The sequence below is a fragment of the Larus michahellis genome, chromosome Z (genome assembly GCF_964199755.1).
Source record: "Larus michahellis chromosome Z, bLarMic1.1, whole genome shotgun sequence".
NCBI lineage: Eukaryota > Metazoa > Chordata > Aves > Charadriiformes > Laridae > Larus > Larus michahellis.
Window position 1 is genome coordinate 83,352,670 of NC_133930.1, and position 15,969 is coordinate 83,368,638.

The window sequence follows — 15,969 nt, forward strand, 5'->3', positions numbered from 1 at the left end:
CGTCTGAGTGTTTGCTATGGCATTAACTGACTATGGAAGTTGTTGGAGCACCTATTTTTTCTGTGGCTTTCCTGTGACTGCCTTTCCCTAAAACAATAGCTCAGCCAGCACCGTGTTTCAAAGCTGCTGCTCATCTGACAGTTTTCTGAAGAAGAAAGAATTTTGCTTTCTCTGAACCATATTGATGCGATGATGGGGCTTTGTGTGTGTCCTCATAGTATCCTGAAAGCGTCTTAGAATAATAACTAAAGAGAGGAAATGCTAGATATTTAATACATTGAGTCAGGAATTTAATTGCAGCAAGTACCTAGTATTTAAGAGGTGAGAGGCTCAGAAAGGCCAGCAGTGTGAAGAAACTTCAACAAAAAGCTCAAGAGATGATTGCCAGGGATATGTTGCGTGTTGGAAGAAGAAAATGCCCCTAAATTGCAACAAACCATAATATACCTCACGCATATCCGTGTTGCATCCTGCAGAAATAGAGTGAATCAGCCCCAAACACTGTGTCAGGAAAAACTATGTTTTTAGGAGGGAGAACGTGCGCTTCCTCTGCTAAATTCAAAAGTTAAGAAAACAGTACCCTAATGCCTCAGAAATTCTTGCCCGCATCACACTCCCGTGTGTGCTGATCAGCCACCTTTGTTCTTCTGATAACCTGGACTCCAAGCCATACTGTTCTTACTCTTTGCAAGGTCTTTTACCTTTAAAAGGGGATTAGAAGTCATTGCACTTGTAACTTCCATTGCTTGGTCTGCAGGTTGATTCTAGTTCTGCAAACTCCCAAACAATTGCTATTTGCACTTGTGGGCGACGCTGACCCAGCCATATGAAAAGCTAGAACAGGGGTCGCTTTTCAGCTATTCAAATGTAACTTCTATTTTTTAATCATTCAAATATAGGACAGCTGAGATTTCAAACAGATTTCAAAAAAGATGGCACTGAAATTATGTTTGCAGACTGCTTACTCTTCTTCCATGCTTTTCCATTTGTCCAACTGTCTTCTATCTTCTATCTTGGGACAAAGCTTGTTTTTCTGCAGGAATCAAACAACTTGATACACTGCGCTGTTCAGCTGATATTCAAAGGGTATAAACAGAGAAGGAGTCGTTGCAGGAGGCTGTGTTTGACAAGGGCTCAGCTGCTGCCTCTACATGTTAAGGTAATACAAGATAGATTTTTTTAAAATTATTATTGTATTTACACTGCATCTGTTGTGAGCATTTCTCATGAGCTGCTAAATTACACTCGCTAAATGGTTTCATGGTTAGACTATTAATAAACTTGACTAGTTCACAGTCTCACAGATACAAAAACATTTTTGGAAAGTCCTAAAATACCTCAGCCTACACTCAAAGATATTAGAGGCAGTAGAAACAATAGTCTGGAAGCCCTTGAGTTTGAGCTGTGTAATGTATCCATGGAATTTTGCTCAGGAGTTTCCGCACTTAGCCTTGTAATTTTGATTAAATTACAGCATGTCCTTCGTTAAGTTAGTCTAGGTAGAGAAAGAAAAGGCATGGCTAATCCAGCATAGGCATTTCCACACTGGTCCAACGGGCTGCTCGCAAAAGCCATCTTAAACCCATGAGCACATGGAATACATTTCCTGATAATGCTTTTCCATGGAATTCCTGTGTAGCTGGGTACTCCGACAGCGAACAGAATTCATTATTTATGCTATGCACGTACATGTTTTATTAATTTCAGTTTGATGCCTAATACTGGCATATTAACATATGCAGGCAATTTTTTTTTCATGGTGGGAGCAGCCCCAATGCGTTAGCTGGCACTTTGCAGATAACTACACATCTGTCTTTTGAGCAAACTTCTGGTGCTCAGTTGAACAGCAGGTATGTGAAATTACAGGCCCAGGTCTGTTCTCATTTCCTACCCCCATACTTACACACTGATATTGTCTCATTCCTGTACATGCACATTAGTTCTATCAACCATGCATCCTTAGCTGTACTTGTGTGTCTGTAATTTATGCAGTTATTAGTTTTTCCTGGCTGTCATACAACAAATATCAGGTGCATGTTTACCCTTAAGTCAACTGGGTGCGGCTCACAATATTGAAAAAGCAAAGCCATACTAAATGGAAAGGTCTGACAGCTCCAGCTCTTGGCTTATTATGTACTGTATATGTGCTTCATATATGCACATATGTTATGTGCTTCATTTGTACTGTATTAATTTCTAACACCATAAAATCAATACACATAGACTGAAGAAAAAGGGTTTGCAGGGAAAAGAAGGAAGGCTATATTATCTAGACACAAGAACTGCCATATGGGATCAGATCAAAAGTCCATTTATCTCATTATCTTCTCCCTGACAGTGGTCTGTAGGGGATTTTCAGTGGAAAGAACATAAAAAAACATGGCATATTTGAATTCTCCCCTAGAATATCTCTCATTTTCAAGAAATAAGTTGTGGAAAATCTTCCTTTACTCCTTCACCTGGGAACTGTAAGTGTATCATCATGCATAACAGGACAAATGGAGCTACGTCCTGCTAATTTATCTAACCCCTTAAGAACTCACCCAGGCTTTTGGCTTCCATGATGTTTTAGGGCCACAAGTCCCACAGCTTAATTACATGTAATGTGGTCATCACAAGTTTTTTGAACCTGCTGTCTGATAGTTTCTTTGGACATCCCTCACTTCCGCTATTTTTGAGAGAGACGTAGGTGTTTGAGAGCATGTAGGTGTTTCCTGCAGATCTGCTGTCTCCATGCCATTCTCATAAGCACAAACTCTCTCATTCATTTATTTTCCAAGTTGAAGACTCACATTTTATGAAATTTCTCCTTTCAAGCAGATTTGTTCCCAGCTTATCTTATTCTATATTCTTTTTAAGGTGGAGTAACATGTATTAGATCAGTTTCCCACCATACGAACACATCTGTAAAGAATGTCATAATGATATTTTCTAGTCTAGCTCCCAGTTCCTTTAAAAATAAAAATCTTTATGCAGTGTAAAAAGTTGCAAAAAAAGTGACTTGGGCCTCTGCCGAGCAGAGATAAATCTAGTTCAGACGACTAAGTGCCACATGTATTGCATTTTCACAAGCTTGTCTTTGAAGGTGCAGAGTGTTGCTGTCAGGGAACAGCCACGGTGCAATCTCCTCCAAGTTTGTGTCTTAAACTTTGCTGAGTGAAAGTTCGGTATCTGTAGTCTGAGCGCACTGCTGTAAACCAGGCTACTTTTCCTCGGCTCCTGGCTATGAACTTAGCACACTTAGGCCAGGAACCCCTTTTCAGCTTTTCCAAGCTAACTAGTATGTAATACAGAAAATTATAATTAGAGAAAGTGATGCTTTTCCTGGTAAATAAATGTCAGAGGGAAACAAAAAGGTTTCATTTCAAGCACCATTCTTTTGAGATATATTCAGATATGTAGGCACAGAAAGGCAGAAAATAATGTGTTTCAGTTTTTTCTTTACTATGAAATTCCTTCCTTTGTGATGAGTTTCTCAGTGGTTCAACACACAACCTGGTAAATGCAACTGATTGCATTCCTGCTCGCCATTTTGGTAGTCTGCATGCTGCACCTCGGCTTATCAGCTCATCGTAGTCAGATTCCAGACGCTTGTTCCTTGTTTCCTCCTTTTGAGTCCTGGTGATACAACACACTTTTGCACATACTTGTCACAGGATGCTGCATTTTCACTGTGAGACTGCGCAGCCTATCCTGAGCAACTCTCCTAAATACAGAAAGGAATTAGCAAAATTGTAGTTTGCACCAATTATGCCCCCCAGAATGATGCAATATGTTTTCTAGCCTAAAATAAGTTATGGGTCGTTGTCCAAACAAGTACAGATACCTGAAACTGAAAACCCTGGGCAGCCTATGGAGGCATCACAGACAGAAGCACAAGGACAGAACACGGTATAAAGAACAATTAGAACAGCAAAATTTGCAGCTTTCAGAAGCAACGTACTCATTTCAAATCCATCATTTGCACAAGCATCCTCATGTTAGCTTTGAACTACCTCTAGCAATTACAGTGACACAGAACGGGACCAAAGCATGCTGTGAAATCTGCTGGAAGAGGAGGAAGAAATAACTTCATCAGTAGAAATACTACTGTTAGCCATAATGCCTGCTAACAACAGCTAACATTGTCTGGGATGTGTCTACCTGACCTGCAGAGAATGCAGTATAGATTTGCCTAGTGCAGGTGCTCCGACATGAATGCAAAATAAACGTAGTCTGAGTTTGCAAGGGCTAAGCAGTCTGAGCGTCCCAAAATCAGGAACTCCAGAAAACCGGATTTCTATTTATATGTAGGTGGGAACATTCACGGAGCAGGTAAAGCCTTGCTGCACTGATCTGCATTGGTAAATTTCCACTGAATTAATGAGTAGTCAGCTATGTTTGTCACTAGAGGCAGGAACAATGTCTTTCTGCTGTTGGCAGACTAAATGGCCTGATTGTTTTAAAATCATTCCTCTTTGCTGGACCCCCTCACCCCCTAGTATTTTACCTGTGGAAATGCAGGCATTACATTTGAGGAAGGGCTGGGTACGAATGGGTCACGCTGAAGAGAAGCAAAGGTATCAACAGAACCGACAGTCTGAGCTCTCTTTTGCGAGACATGCAACAACAGTCTTGGCATAGCTTTCCAGGTCTAAAAAGAAGCTACAACTATTTTTGCTAAAGAAAAAAAGGAAAAACTTTGGAAGGAAAGCAAACACTTTGGATGCAGAAGTTACGTAGCTTAGTCATCTCAGATGGCACACTTCACAATTGCTCTTCAGAGTGACATACGTGAGCCCAAAGTGAGAAAGCTTATTTAAAGAACTGGTGACCTCCTCATTTCTACTGCAACACACAAGTTTAAAAATTGTTTAAAAATATAGTTCATAGAATATAAAGCAAAGTAATCAGTACGTATATGGTTATTTGTATGGTTCTTTTTCTGGAGCAATAAATATGAAAACAGAGTATATAACAGACTCTGTTTGCTAAGGAATTCCTTTTCCAGTGCAGGTATGCCATTATCAATATTAATCACACAGATGACTGATGGTGGGAGCAAGTAATCCCAGACATGAATTCTCTAAGATTCCAGAGCGTATTATTACACTTCAACTGCATTTCCAGGAATATTTTGCTTACCCTTGCCAAGGATGACAAAAAGTGATTTACTTGAGAAAAATGCATTATGACATAAAATCAATGACATTTAATCTCAGTCTTAGCATCTAATTATTATGCTGTGTCCAACACTGCGATACTAGAAATACTTCTGTTTAAAAAAAGTTGTCATTAAAAGCAACAGGTAAATAACAGTACAGCTGTTTTCTTTCAAAACATATTTAGGAACTAAGCCTTGTAATATTATTTTTGAAATTGCCACATTCACCAAGCACCTTAAGTTATTAATAGCTTGTCTGCCTCTGGCATGAAAAAACATCTTGTTGAATTGAAGTAATTTTTGTATTCTTGGACTCCAAAACCATAAATGTTAGCAGGGAAAAAAAAATAAAAAACAACAAAAGTACACAAAAGGGAGCAGATTAATTCTGACACGGTCCCTATGAAGTTAAAGAATATATATAAAGCATAGACCCAACGATGTATGATTTTGACACAGAGCATGCTTTTTTTTTTTTTTCTGTGGGGTTTTTTGCATAGTTCTCCCCATGGGTAGAATTTACAGGACACGTAATTAGAGGAATCTGGATTCCCCGTCAGGGACTAAGTACCTAAAAGCCAGGCGTTACGTCACCAAGCTCTTCTGCTGGCTCAGACATGGGGGCCAGGTTCAGATGGCCTCATTCAAAACGACACTGACTTCCAGAGCAGTAACGGCGTTTCTCTGCCTTGGTCGGGCGATGTGTGGTGGGGCATTTAGGTTTGCGAGGCACCGATATGCTCAGGGCACCGTAAAAAGGCGCTTCGCTTCCTAATCAAGCACAAGCGACAGGCAGAGGGACCTCGAGGCATCTGCCGGTTGTTAAAGTGCTCATTCTTTCATGTGTTACAGTGCAAAACAGTGAAAACGGAACATGATTTAAAATAAAAAAAATGCACCACAGACACCGTATCACTAAGAAAGCCAGTAACTTTACTGATTTGTCTGCAAAATACAAATTATACCTTATTTCCAGCAGGAGAATCTTTTGAAATTTTCCCATTTTTGTTCACTACAGACAGCTGAATTAAGTCCCTTGAGATACACAGATGTGGTTTAACTTAGTTATAACATCTTGTCATCTAGTGGCGACAAAGTCCAGCTTATGCCGCTGTGAGCCTCTACTTTAATATTTGTTGCAAATGCTTGTATGCTCCCATTTACAAGCTATTTTGTTATCACCATTGTTTTATGGAAGCAAATCCCCATGAAAGAGAAGAAAAAAAAAAAAGAAAAAAAAAAAGGATACAACAAACCATCTGAAGCAATCCAAGTGTAATGCCTGCGGTAACCCAGGTCTGATATTAGTTACTCCACAAAAGACTCTGGTACTGCATTTTTTTGTTTTTATTTTTTAATGAGTTACTTAACTGACCTTTTTTTGAATCAAACTGAGGTACGGATCAGTCTGAGGTATGAGCAGGGAAGGTAGAAACGCAACACCTGATTATGAAAATAATCAAACAGATATTTTTCATGCAGAAGGTCTGTGGCTCAAAGCTTGGATTGCTCCACATCTTTGGTTAAAATATATTAACAAAAGCCTTTTATTACATCTACAGTCTGAAGCATTCTAACAGACACCAATGTTCCATCAGTCCTTCAAGAGACCTGTAGTGGCAGGAAATTAATGCCATATAACTGACGACATCACAGCAGATGGCACAAACAGGAACAGATGAAGTATGCCATGTTTAGGCAACAGCCTTTATTGAGGTTTCAAGTGGCTTTTAAAAAATTACAAAGCATTTACCTTCAAGGCGAAGGAAGAAGGAAAACAAAACAGCTCTGTTAGGTCTATAGATAAAAGAGGGTATATAGGATAACACATACAATACAAAAGGGTTGACATCCTTGAAAACAGTCTATGAGTTCTTTTATTCTTACGCTAGCTTTACCTGAAAAAGATCTGAGGACAACAGATATTTTTTTTTTATATTATTCATTAAAAACTGCTAAATTCCTCTTCTGGGAAAAATATAAGCCATTTTGTTATAAAACACAACTTTCGAAAAACACTGAAATGACAAAAGCTTTACTGCGAATGGCTCAATGCATACAATATACAGGTTGTGCAGATAGGGTATATCATATAATTGTCACCAGCAATTAAACACTAACTGACAACACCTTTTAATAGAGGTTAGCTTAGCTATAACAATGCTTGCAGTTGTCTAGAATGCCACTTCAGGTGTTTGAACTTACAATTAAGAATGTTGCCTAAAACATTATATAGCATGGGTTAAGGTAAAGTAAATGTTAATACTCTTTCAGGGCTCTGCCCCAAACTCCTTAAATACAAAGGAATCACACAATAAACCCAAATTAGCTTTGCAAATACAATAAATGGTAAGGTACAGATAAAGGAACAAGAAAGGTAGACAGTTATAGTTTACAGAAAGTGACTTCACAATCAAAGTTGTGCTTCTTATCATTAGATCAGTTTGCAAATATGCATTATCCCCCACAATTTTGCCAGTATAAGTTAGTTGCCCTCTGCAGCAGGAACAAGAGGGATGACTGGCATTTATTTTCACGTGATTCTGTTCTACTTGTGTTTATACAAAAATCACTGTCAGAGTTAATATAAATTGCCCAGGCAATACGTTTCACGCTACTTTCTGCTTAGTTACTTGCAGTAATATATTACACTGCATCTTCGTTAAATACGCTATCTTTCTTTTTTCATGCGTTGCTGAGGCAAATCGCAAGGTAAACTATTAATATGGCTATTCTTCATATATCAATAGACCAAATCCCCTTCCCCACTGACAAGTTTCTACTACAATACTGATAAAGTTGTATTTTTTCTTGAAATGACAAGGTACATTTGTGATATATTTGCATATTTTTGACACACCAAAGTTTAAAATTCTCAGAAGAGAATACGCGTATAGGTTTGTCTGAAGGTGAAGAAAGTGGTTTCAAAAACAGTTTTTTTGTGTTTTAAAATTAATTATGGGCCCCATTTTGCCTTTTTTTTTGTGTTTTGTTTTGTGTTTTTTTGATTTTTTTTTGGTTTTTTTTTGTGTTTTTTTTCTAAACATGCGTATCTTTTTCTTTACCCTGCAGATTGCTACACAAGATAAGATGGATGCATTCGTAGCACAGTATTCTGCTTAAAGAGTTTCCAGATATGCACTAGCCCCTGCACAGCTGAGAGTGCCTGTAAGGCAGGCTTCTATAAAGTCACGATAAGTGAAAAACGTATGTCCTAATGCACGCTGTAGTCTGTTCATCATTCTCTACCACAGAGAGATACACTCTGTCACCGAGCAGTGCACAGCAACTGCATGTGTCAGTGGGAAACTGAGTGTGGATTTCCCTTAACAAAATATTCTGTGTCGATATTTAGCTGTCGCAGCTATCCTTCATCATAGTGTCAATGCACGTAGGTGAGAGTTGGAAGGACTGTTGGAAAAAGGAGGAATATTACAGATTTACTATGGCACTAACATTTTGCTTAAACACTTTTTCCCTTCAACAGAAAAGTTAAACTGAAACATTTGAAAACATCGTTTTCTTCTAATAAACAAGAGGGACAAGGAGGGACTTAAAGAAACGATACCCAGAAATTCCCTCTGGTCAAGCTATTTTATTCAAAGGAACAATATGAGGCGGGAGAAAACGTGGATGCCGTACGCTGAAGCAAATCTTGCAAATACACCGTGAGCGCTGTTCAACAACGTGCCCACTGTGAGATGACGTGACGGTGGAGGTCCATGGGAACCAGCGACCTGGTGGACAATATTGGCTGTGTAAGATCAATCGACCTCTTGAATGGTCCTTTAATTGATGAGTTTTAAATCTGCGAGAGAGGGGAGTAATCTTTATAATAGGCATGCTCGTGCCAATCCCTCCCTTTAACTCTCCCTACTGCTTCGGCAAATATTCACCTGCGCTCACGTAACTGACAGCCGTTAGAGCTGTACACCCCATTCTGACAGGCAGAATACCAGCTTCATTAATGAGAAAGGGCCAAGTTATGCCACTTCGTCATTGAACCCATGGAAAACTACAAGATACGCAGGACATTAAGTAATAGAAGGGCCCTTAACTTGTTACAATGCACAAAACAGCATGAAAGAACTAATCAGTATATACAATGGATCGCAGTTCACCCAACTGATTGTAAAATGCTGTATTAAAATGATTTAAGTTGTTACACCATGGGTAAATCCTAACTTTTTTACAGATCAGTCTTTCAACCGTTGACTTGGATCTGTAAAATGTATACCCAGTAAAAGAAAACCGAAAGAAAATAGTTAAATGTGCAACTGCACAAATATAATTCCCCACTATTAAGATAACAAAAACTTTTGCTATTACCATAATTATTATATATATTAGAAAGCTATACACAAGCATGTTAATTTCACAGATTTTTTTAAAAGATTCTTAATATTTTATATAATTAGAAATACACATTTCAAAAACAAAACTTCTGCAAAGAGAAAACAGTTATCTTGGTTAGCAAAGCATGGAGTTCTTCATGGCTTAGGGTAGTGCTTTTTATACAAAAAGTCCTTTTTGTTTGTTTCTTAAGGACTGTTTAAAAGATTAGCGAAGCTATCAAGGAAAAAAGAACACATTTTGGCTTAAGGAAACTACAAAAGCCACAAATGCTTTGCAAACTCTGTCTTACTTTTTAATATGAAAATAAGCAAAATGTAATGTACATATTTTTATATTTTTTTTATTTAATAAGTGATGCAGACCCAGAATTTTTAAAATTAAATATGTTAGCCCTCGAACTCAACATTTTCACAAGTATGGTCCTCTTTAAATGTTTTGATCCTTTTAAACTGAGTGCCATACTCTAATGATATGCCTGCATGTTTGTGAGCATTTTCGGTATGTCAGGTGACCCGTTCTCTTTCTAGCATCAATTCATGGCCACCCAACCGCTGGGTCTGTCAAAACATCTGTACATTTTCTATATGTTGCATAACAGCTGCTTTCTCTCTCAGTAAAGATCTGCCATTTCTGGCAAATGTTTTCCTTTTGTCTATTTACATGTAAATAACGTTGAACCTGCAACATGACACTATCTATTGTAACATACATTTTGCAAGGGAGCACAACAGTGAAAAGAAGTTAGCCTTAAAATCTATTTTGTACAAGTGTTCTGTTGTACAACTCAAGTGCTAAGCTTATCTCAGCATTTCTGTTTATCCTTATACTGTATCACTGAGGCAATTTAAAAGTACTTTTACAAAACAGAGTACCTGACTTTTTTTTTATTTTTTTTCCACACACGGCACATATAATGCATATCGACCCCCCCTCCCCCATTAAGGTATAGCACACACACACTGCAAGAAAAAAAAAAAAAACAAACAACTAATAGGTAATAATGTTATCATGTCGCCCATCCTTCAGAGAGCCGCATGCGCTTGACAGAGGGGCTTTCCCTTTCGTCCGGCGAAGGTCTGGTGAGTCCAATGGGGGAGTGGAATTCGTTCCGGTGATCTTCTCGGTCACTTCCATCGTAGGAACTGCTACAGCTGCTCAAACTGTCAACGGGAGATCTCCCCGCCTCATGGCGCGTGTGCTGTGGGTATCTCGAGGGTGTGGTGGTACGGTCTCTAGGAGGAGAAACAGGTTCTGACTTGATGTTGAGGCTTTGAGTAGAAGGCAGGGAGAGATTTGTACTCTGAGATAAATGAGTGCTAGTGCAAGCTCTGTAGGAGGAAAGGAAACCCAGTTACAGACGGAGGAGGCATGGAGCCCCCAGATATGCACAAACACTCACACAAAACACCAGTGTAAAGGCTCGCGCAGGACCAGCCCATGCGGAAAGCACGAGGACTGTTTTCTGGGCGGAATCCACAAATTCAGAGAGATGAAAGCATCACAACAACTGTGGTTGAGCGGGACGTGCCCTCGGTTTGAAAGGACGTCTGGCTTTCAATCTCTCTCTCTCTCTTTTTTTTTGACTCAAGTGTCACAACAAATTTGGGAAGGCGAGCCTTTGCACTGTTGGAACCACCTGCAGGTTTCTTTACAACTAATGCTTGTGTGTGTGTATGCACCGGCTGAGACGGGGAGGCACGGACTTTCTGCTGGCACTAATCCAATTAGTTTGAATGCACTCAACTGTTTTTATTGCTGTTCATTTTGGCACGCGACTTCAGATGTGAAACAGGAGCAAAAATTTGGGCCAGGTACATTTTATACCTTTAAGAACAGAGTTGAAATTACTGGTCCTTAATACTGGACATTAATAACATACCACAGGCAGGCAAGGATTTAGATACGATTTTATGGTTTAAATATCTGAATTCATAACTCAATCCAGAATGCTTTTGAATAAACTACTCAAGAGAAGCTGAAGAGCAGTGGAAGATGCCAGAGGATTGTACTGTTGGCCTGTAGGAGAGCCCAGCTCAGAGGATGCTCCAAGCATTGAGAGAAACTGCTACGCTACAACTTTTTCAAAGGCAAGATACGTAACTCCCATTTTCTTTCTGTGCGTTTTTGTGGGCAGGCAGTGGCAGAGGGAAGCTGAAACAGGCAGGGAGGAGAGTGAATATCCAGAATGCGCTTTATCTCTACGGGGAAATGAGATCACACTTGCATCTGCAGGATGTTTTGTACAAAAGCACCACCTCCTGGTAAAACCTGACTTTTCTCTTGGTTATTAAAATAGAGTTCTCAACATGCACTTCACATTACGTTCCACTTCAGGGACCATTTGCTAGGCCAGTTAGCGTCTAACCCCAGAGACACAGTTTCAAGGTTTCTACTCGTGAGTATTTATACCGGGGGAGGCTGAAGGCAGGAGGGGCAACAGGCTACTTGGGCTCGGAAGATATTAAACCCAAAGGGATGTGCTGGCATTTTTACTGCTAGCAGAAGAAATATTGGGATTTGGAAGTAATTTTTAAACATATAGAAGAAACAATTAAGTTTAGCTGTGTTATTTTTATTCATCGGAGTATTCCACTTTTCCTGATATCTTGTTAACCGGGAGTTGAGCTTTACTTAAACAACATTCACTATAACTTTGATGAAAGACAAAATGTTTTTTTTTCCTTCTGACAGGTTTGAAATGGAACTATGTGGCTTCAATATTGAATGATACCAGCTGCCTTTATCAGGAATTATTTCAGTCTTTAATTATGGATGCATAGAAAACAGAGAAAACAGGATGTTCTACCTCCAAGTGCTTTTATCTACCCTTCATTCCTACACAGGTGAGTGTATCAACATTTGCAGTGATCCTTCACATAAGTTAGTGAGTAACAGCCCTCACATTAGCAAATGTAGGCTTTTTTTTTTTGGCAAACAGGACATTTTCTTTGCTTTTGTAACTATTAAATTAACACATATCAGAAACTGTAAATATCAGACTTCGTCATTCCAATTTAGTGAAATATTCCACTCTTTTCCTAAAAACTTCTTGAAAAGAATCCAACAAGAATTAGAAATACATTCCTGGGTTTTTTTCTGCTTTTCATTTCCAGTGACTTTATTTTTCAGTTGCTTAGGAGATGCTAGGACTTCACCTGGGAAAACAGGCTGCCAGTTTAGCACGTATGATAAGATTACATATGATTTTAGATGCCAAGATTGTAGCTAAACCTGAAAGTCCCATAATACAGGATGGTGGAGCCTGGGGATTTGATTTAGAACTGTTTGATATGAGCAGATGACATGTCACTTTGCTAAGCTGGGGACAGCTAAAAAAACATGCTAGTTAAAAACAACCATATTCAGGCAAATTTGTTTGCATGGAACATACTTGCATTCTACTGTGTGACAGCCTGCAAAGGAACAAATCTAGAGGGGTAAGATGCATTTTCGATGAAATACAGCTAGTATTGCTACACTGCAACGCTCGCATTTTGATAGCGTTTCAGAAGTGAGTATGAGAACGCATCTCTATAGACTTTTCTTTAGATTCCTTGTGATTTGTCAGCGGGGTTATGTAAACACTTGGCATAGAAATTTGTGGCAGTTTTAAAAATGCTACACGTTGATCTGCATTTTGAATACTTTTTTTGTAAATTGAAAAAAGGTGAAATCGTCACTTTGGCAGGTTAAATTTGTGAGGTTTAAAACAACACAAATTAAAACAATTATTTTGTGTCATCAATCACTTTTTTTTTCTTTTTAAATATAGTCTTTTTCTGCTAAAATCTGTTTTGTTGGAGACTAGAATTTACATTATTTTATTAAAATTTTCTGAAACATTTTTACAAGAATCTCATGTGAGCCAAAACGGTCGATTACAAGGGAAACCTACTGTTACACATAGATGTCAATAGTGAAATAGCAAATGCTTCGGTTTAGTTTTTAGACCTGTATTCTGAAGAGAGGACTGGTCTGCAGAATAGAAGCTGTATTATAAAAGATGAGAATTCTGTCTGGTACAAAATGATTTCTTCTCCTGTATGTCTATGTGTGAGTGTAGAAACAGCTGTTTCTATCTATATGTATCAATGTATATTTTGCACTGTTGCTCCATATAACTATGTTATTTTGGTCCAGGCATGCCCTATTTTCATCATTTGAAACCTACACCAAGTTCACTGAAAAACCAACAGGTTTTGAATATAGAAAATCCACAGAGAAAATAAAGCAAATGATTTCAAAGGTTTGGGTATAATTATAAGCACTCAGTAAGTGCCATGCAGTCCACTCGTGTTGACATAATCACCTTTTTCCATACATTGTATGAAAACTTTTAATTTTATGGGGACAATGACGGAAAGTAATGTTTTAAGTTTACACAGCAGTTCCCACTGAGACCAGTATAGTGAAAACGTGATGTTTATTTAGAGTACAACAGCCACATGGGAGAAATGCTGGTTGCTGTCTGGGTTCAACAACTACACAGCTCTGCTGCATGAGAGGTGGGCAGCAAGTCGGGACGCAAGAAGCTTGCCAGGGGCTTTAGTCCTTGCTGATGGCAGTGAGATCGGCTCTGTGTGCGTCTCCACCTATTCGAATCTCCAACTGGTGTGGAAGCTCAGCATGCACTGACAGACGTGCAGGTCTGAGGAGGCGACGAGTGAGGACGTGGACATGCACGAGAGAGGTTTTTACAGAGGGAGAAAGTGGTCTATTGGAGGAAGAAAGAGCCTCACATACCTTTTATGCCCACACTTGCTTCTCTAAATTTGTTTACTTCCTCACTTCATATAATTTTTCCCCATAAACATACACTTAAGGAACCATTGAAAATTCACTGTGAAATCTAGTTTTCTAACTTTAGTGATGTGCTAGTCTGTAATTAGGGGAATAGAGGATATTTTTGACTTGCTAGCAATGCAGCCTTCCTCCCTCCCCTCTTTTTTTCATTCAGGTAAAAGCAAATTATTTTTTTTCACATTTTTTGATCAATGTAAAAGCAGAATAAGAGTTTCTGTGTCAAGATATTTTGATTAGCTCTCACACACAAAGGTCCACACTTCAAAAAGAAATTTCTAAATGAAGAATAACATGAAACTGAATCACTGGAACATCTTATTTACAATGGTGGCATAAGAAAAAAAGGCTCAATGCTAAATATATAAGGCTTTTATTCAAGCAAGGAAGTTGGCAGAACTGATACAAATTCACAAAAGATGATGTCACTGCATCTAAATTTTTCAGTAAAGACAGTGCAATGGAGAATATTTACCCCTATGCCTATTACCTAATCAAAATTAATTGTTGCTAAGTAATAAGCTTGCTATGTAAGTGTCACAGAACAAGTCAACAGCATGCATGAATTTGGACAATTTTTTTGTTCAGGTGGGTAGAAGTTTGTAGAAACTTCTTTTACATAAACCATTATCTATGCTGAAGATTCTTCAGATGACATACTGTTTCTATGCTTGCTCTTATATTTTAGGAAAGCCGAAATTTCACCCATGGATGATACTTAAGGAAGAAAAGATTCTCTCTAAAACTGGGAAATATGGATGAAAGAGAACATTTTTCATATAACGGACTCATGCCTAAAAAATTTAGATCATTTATTTCAAATTTGGGGATGGACTTCCCTTCTGGTTAGCAGCAATTAACTTCTGGTAGACTCTTTGGTCCATGTTAAATAAGCAATAATCCTCTCTGTAAGAGACACTGCAGCAATGTTCAGACAAAATCCCAAAGTTTTAAGAGAGACTGATTTGCAAAATAATTTGTGTGCATTTTTTTCCAGATGTAGACCTAGTTAAAAAGACCATGAAAAGTACTACTTTGCTTTTTAACCTAAAAAGTTGAAAAATCTGACTTATTTTAATGTCCCAGTCATATCAAAACACGCTCCACGTTGTTATTCTATTCACCAGGCTCAGCGAAAGGCCAAAAGCTGTGCAGACAGGGAAAGTGAACTACGCCCAGTCCTCAGGTATTTGCCCTCAAGCCCACTGGCACCAGGGTAGTTGCTAATTGCAGAGTCAACATGAAGTGTTAAGAGTTAGGCTGTAGAGATCTTCTCCAATTATCTTAAAGATGGTTCTGACAGTGCCGCTGAAATTGTTGGTGATTTATCTGGAGCAAGTTAATACGTCTAACCATATCCTATCCTATTACTAACCATACACTTCTGCCGTGCACTGAGGAAGCAGAGTTGGTTTTCACCTTTAGGCTTCAGTGAAAAACAAAACCTGCTGGAGAACTAGGATGTCTCCTCCAGTAACTCTGTTTTCTCAACAAGCCTCTCACAGTATATGACCTCACTCAGCACAGGAATTTGGGCTGTCAAACCCTTTCTAGATGTAATTTCTCAAATACCTGGGGATGACTATAATTTTGTGTGATTGTTTTAATCTTCCTGCAAATTCTACCTCAGGTTGACATGGACTGAATATGTTCTATATAATTTCACGTTC

General features: G+C 38.6%; 1 protein-coding gene across 50 annotated transcripts in view; it reads right to left on the reverse strand.

Annotated features, from left to right (window-relative positions):
• Nucleotides 1-8,099: 8,099 nt before the first annotated feature.
• MEF2C (myocyte enhancer factor 2C) overlaps nt 8,100-15,969 on the reverse strand; it is a 139,169-nt gene continuing 131,299 nt past the window's right edge. For 30 of the 50 annotated variants that reach the window (XM_074570746.1, XM_074570740.1, XM_074570744.1 and 27 more), the window contains one exon: nt 8,100-10,827. In XM_074570746.1, the coding sequence (XP_074426847.1) occupies nt 10,506-10,827 (322 nt within the window). In that variant the 3' untranslated portion in view covers nt 8,100-10,505. The remainder of the gene's footprint in view (nt 10,828-15,969) is intronic. The other 20 variants (XM_074570771.1, XM_074570769.1, XM_074570765.1 and 17 more) reach the window with 3 other exon arrangements.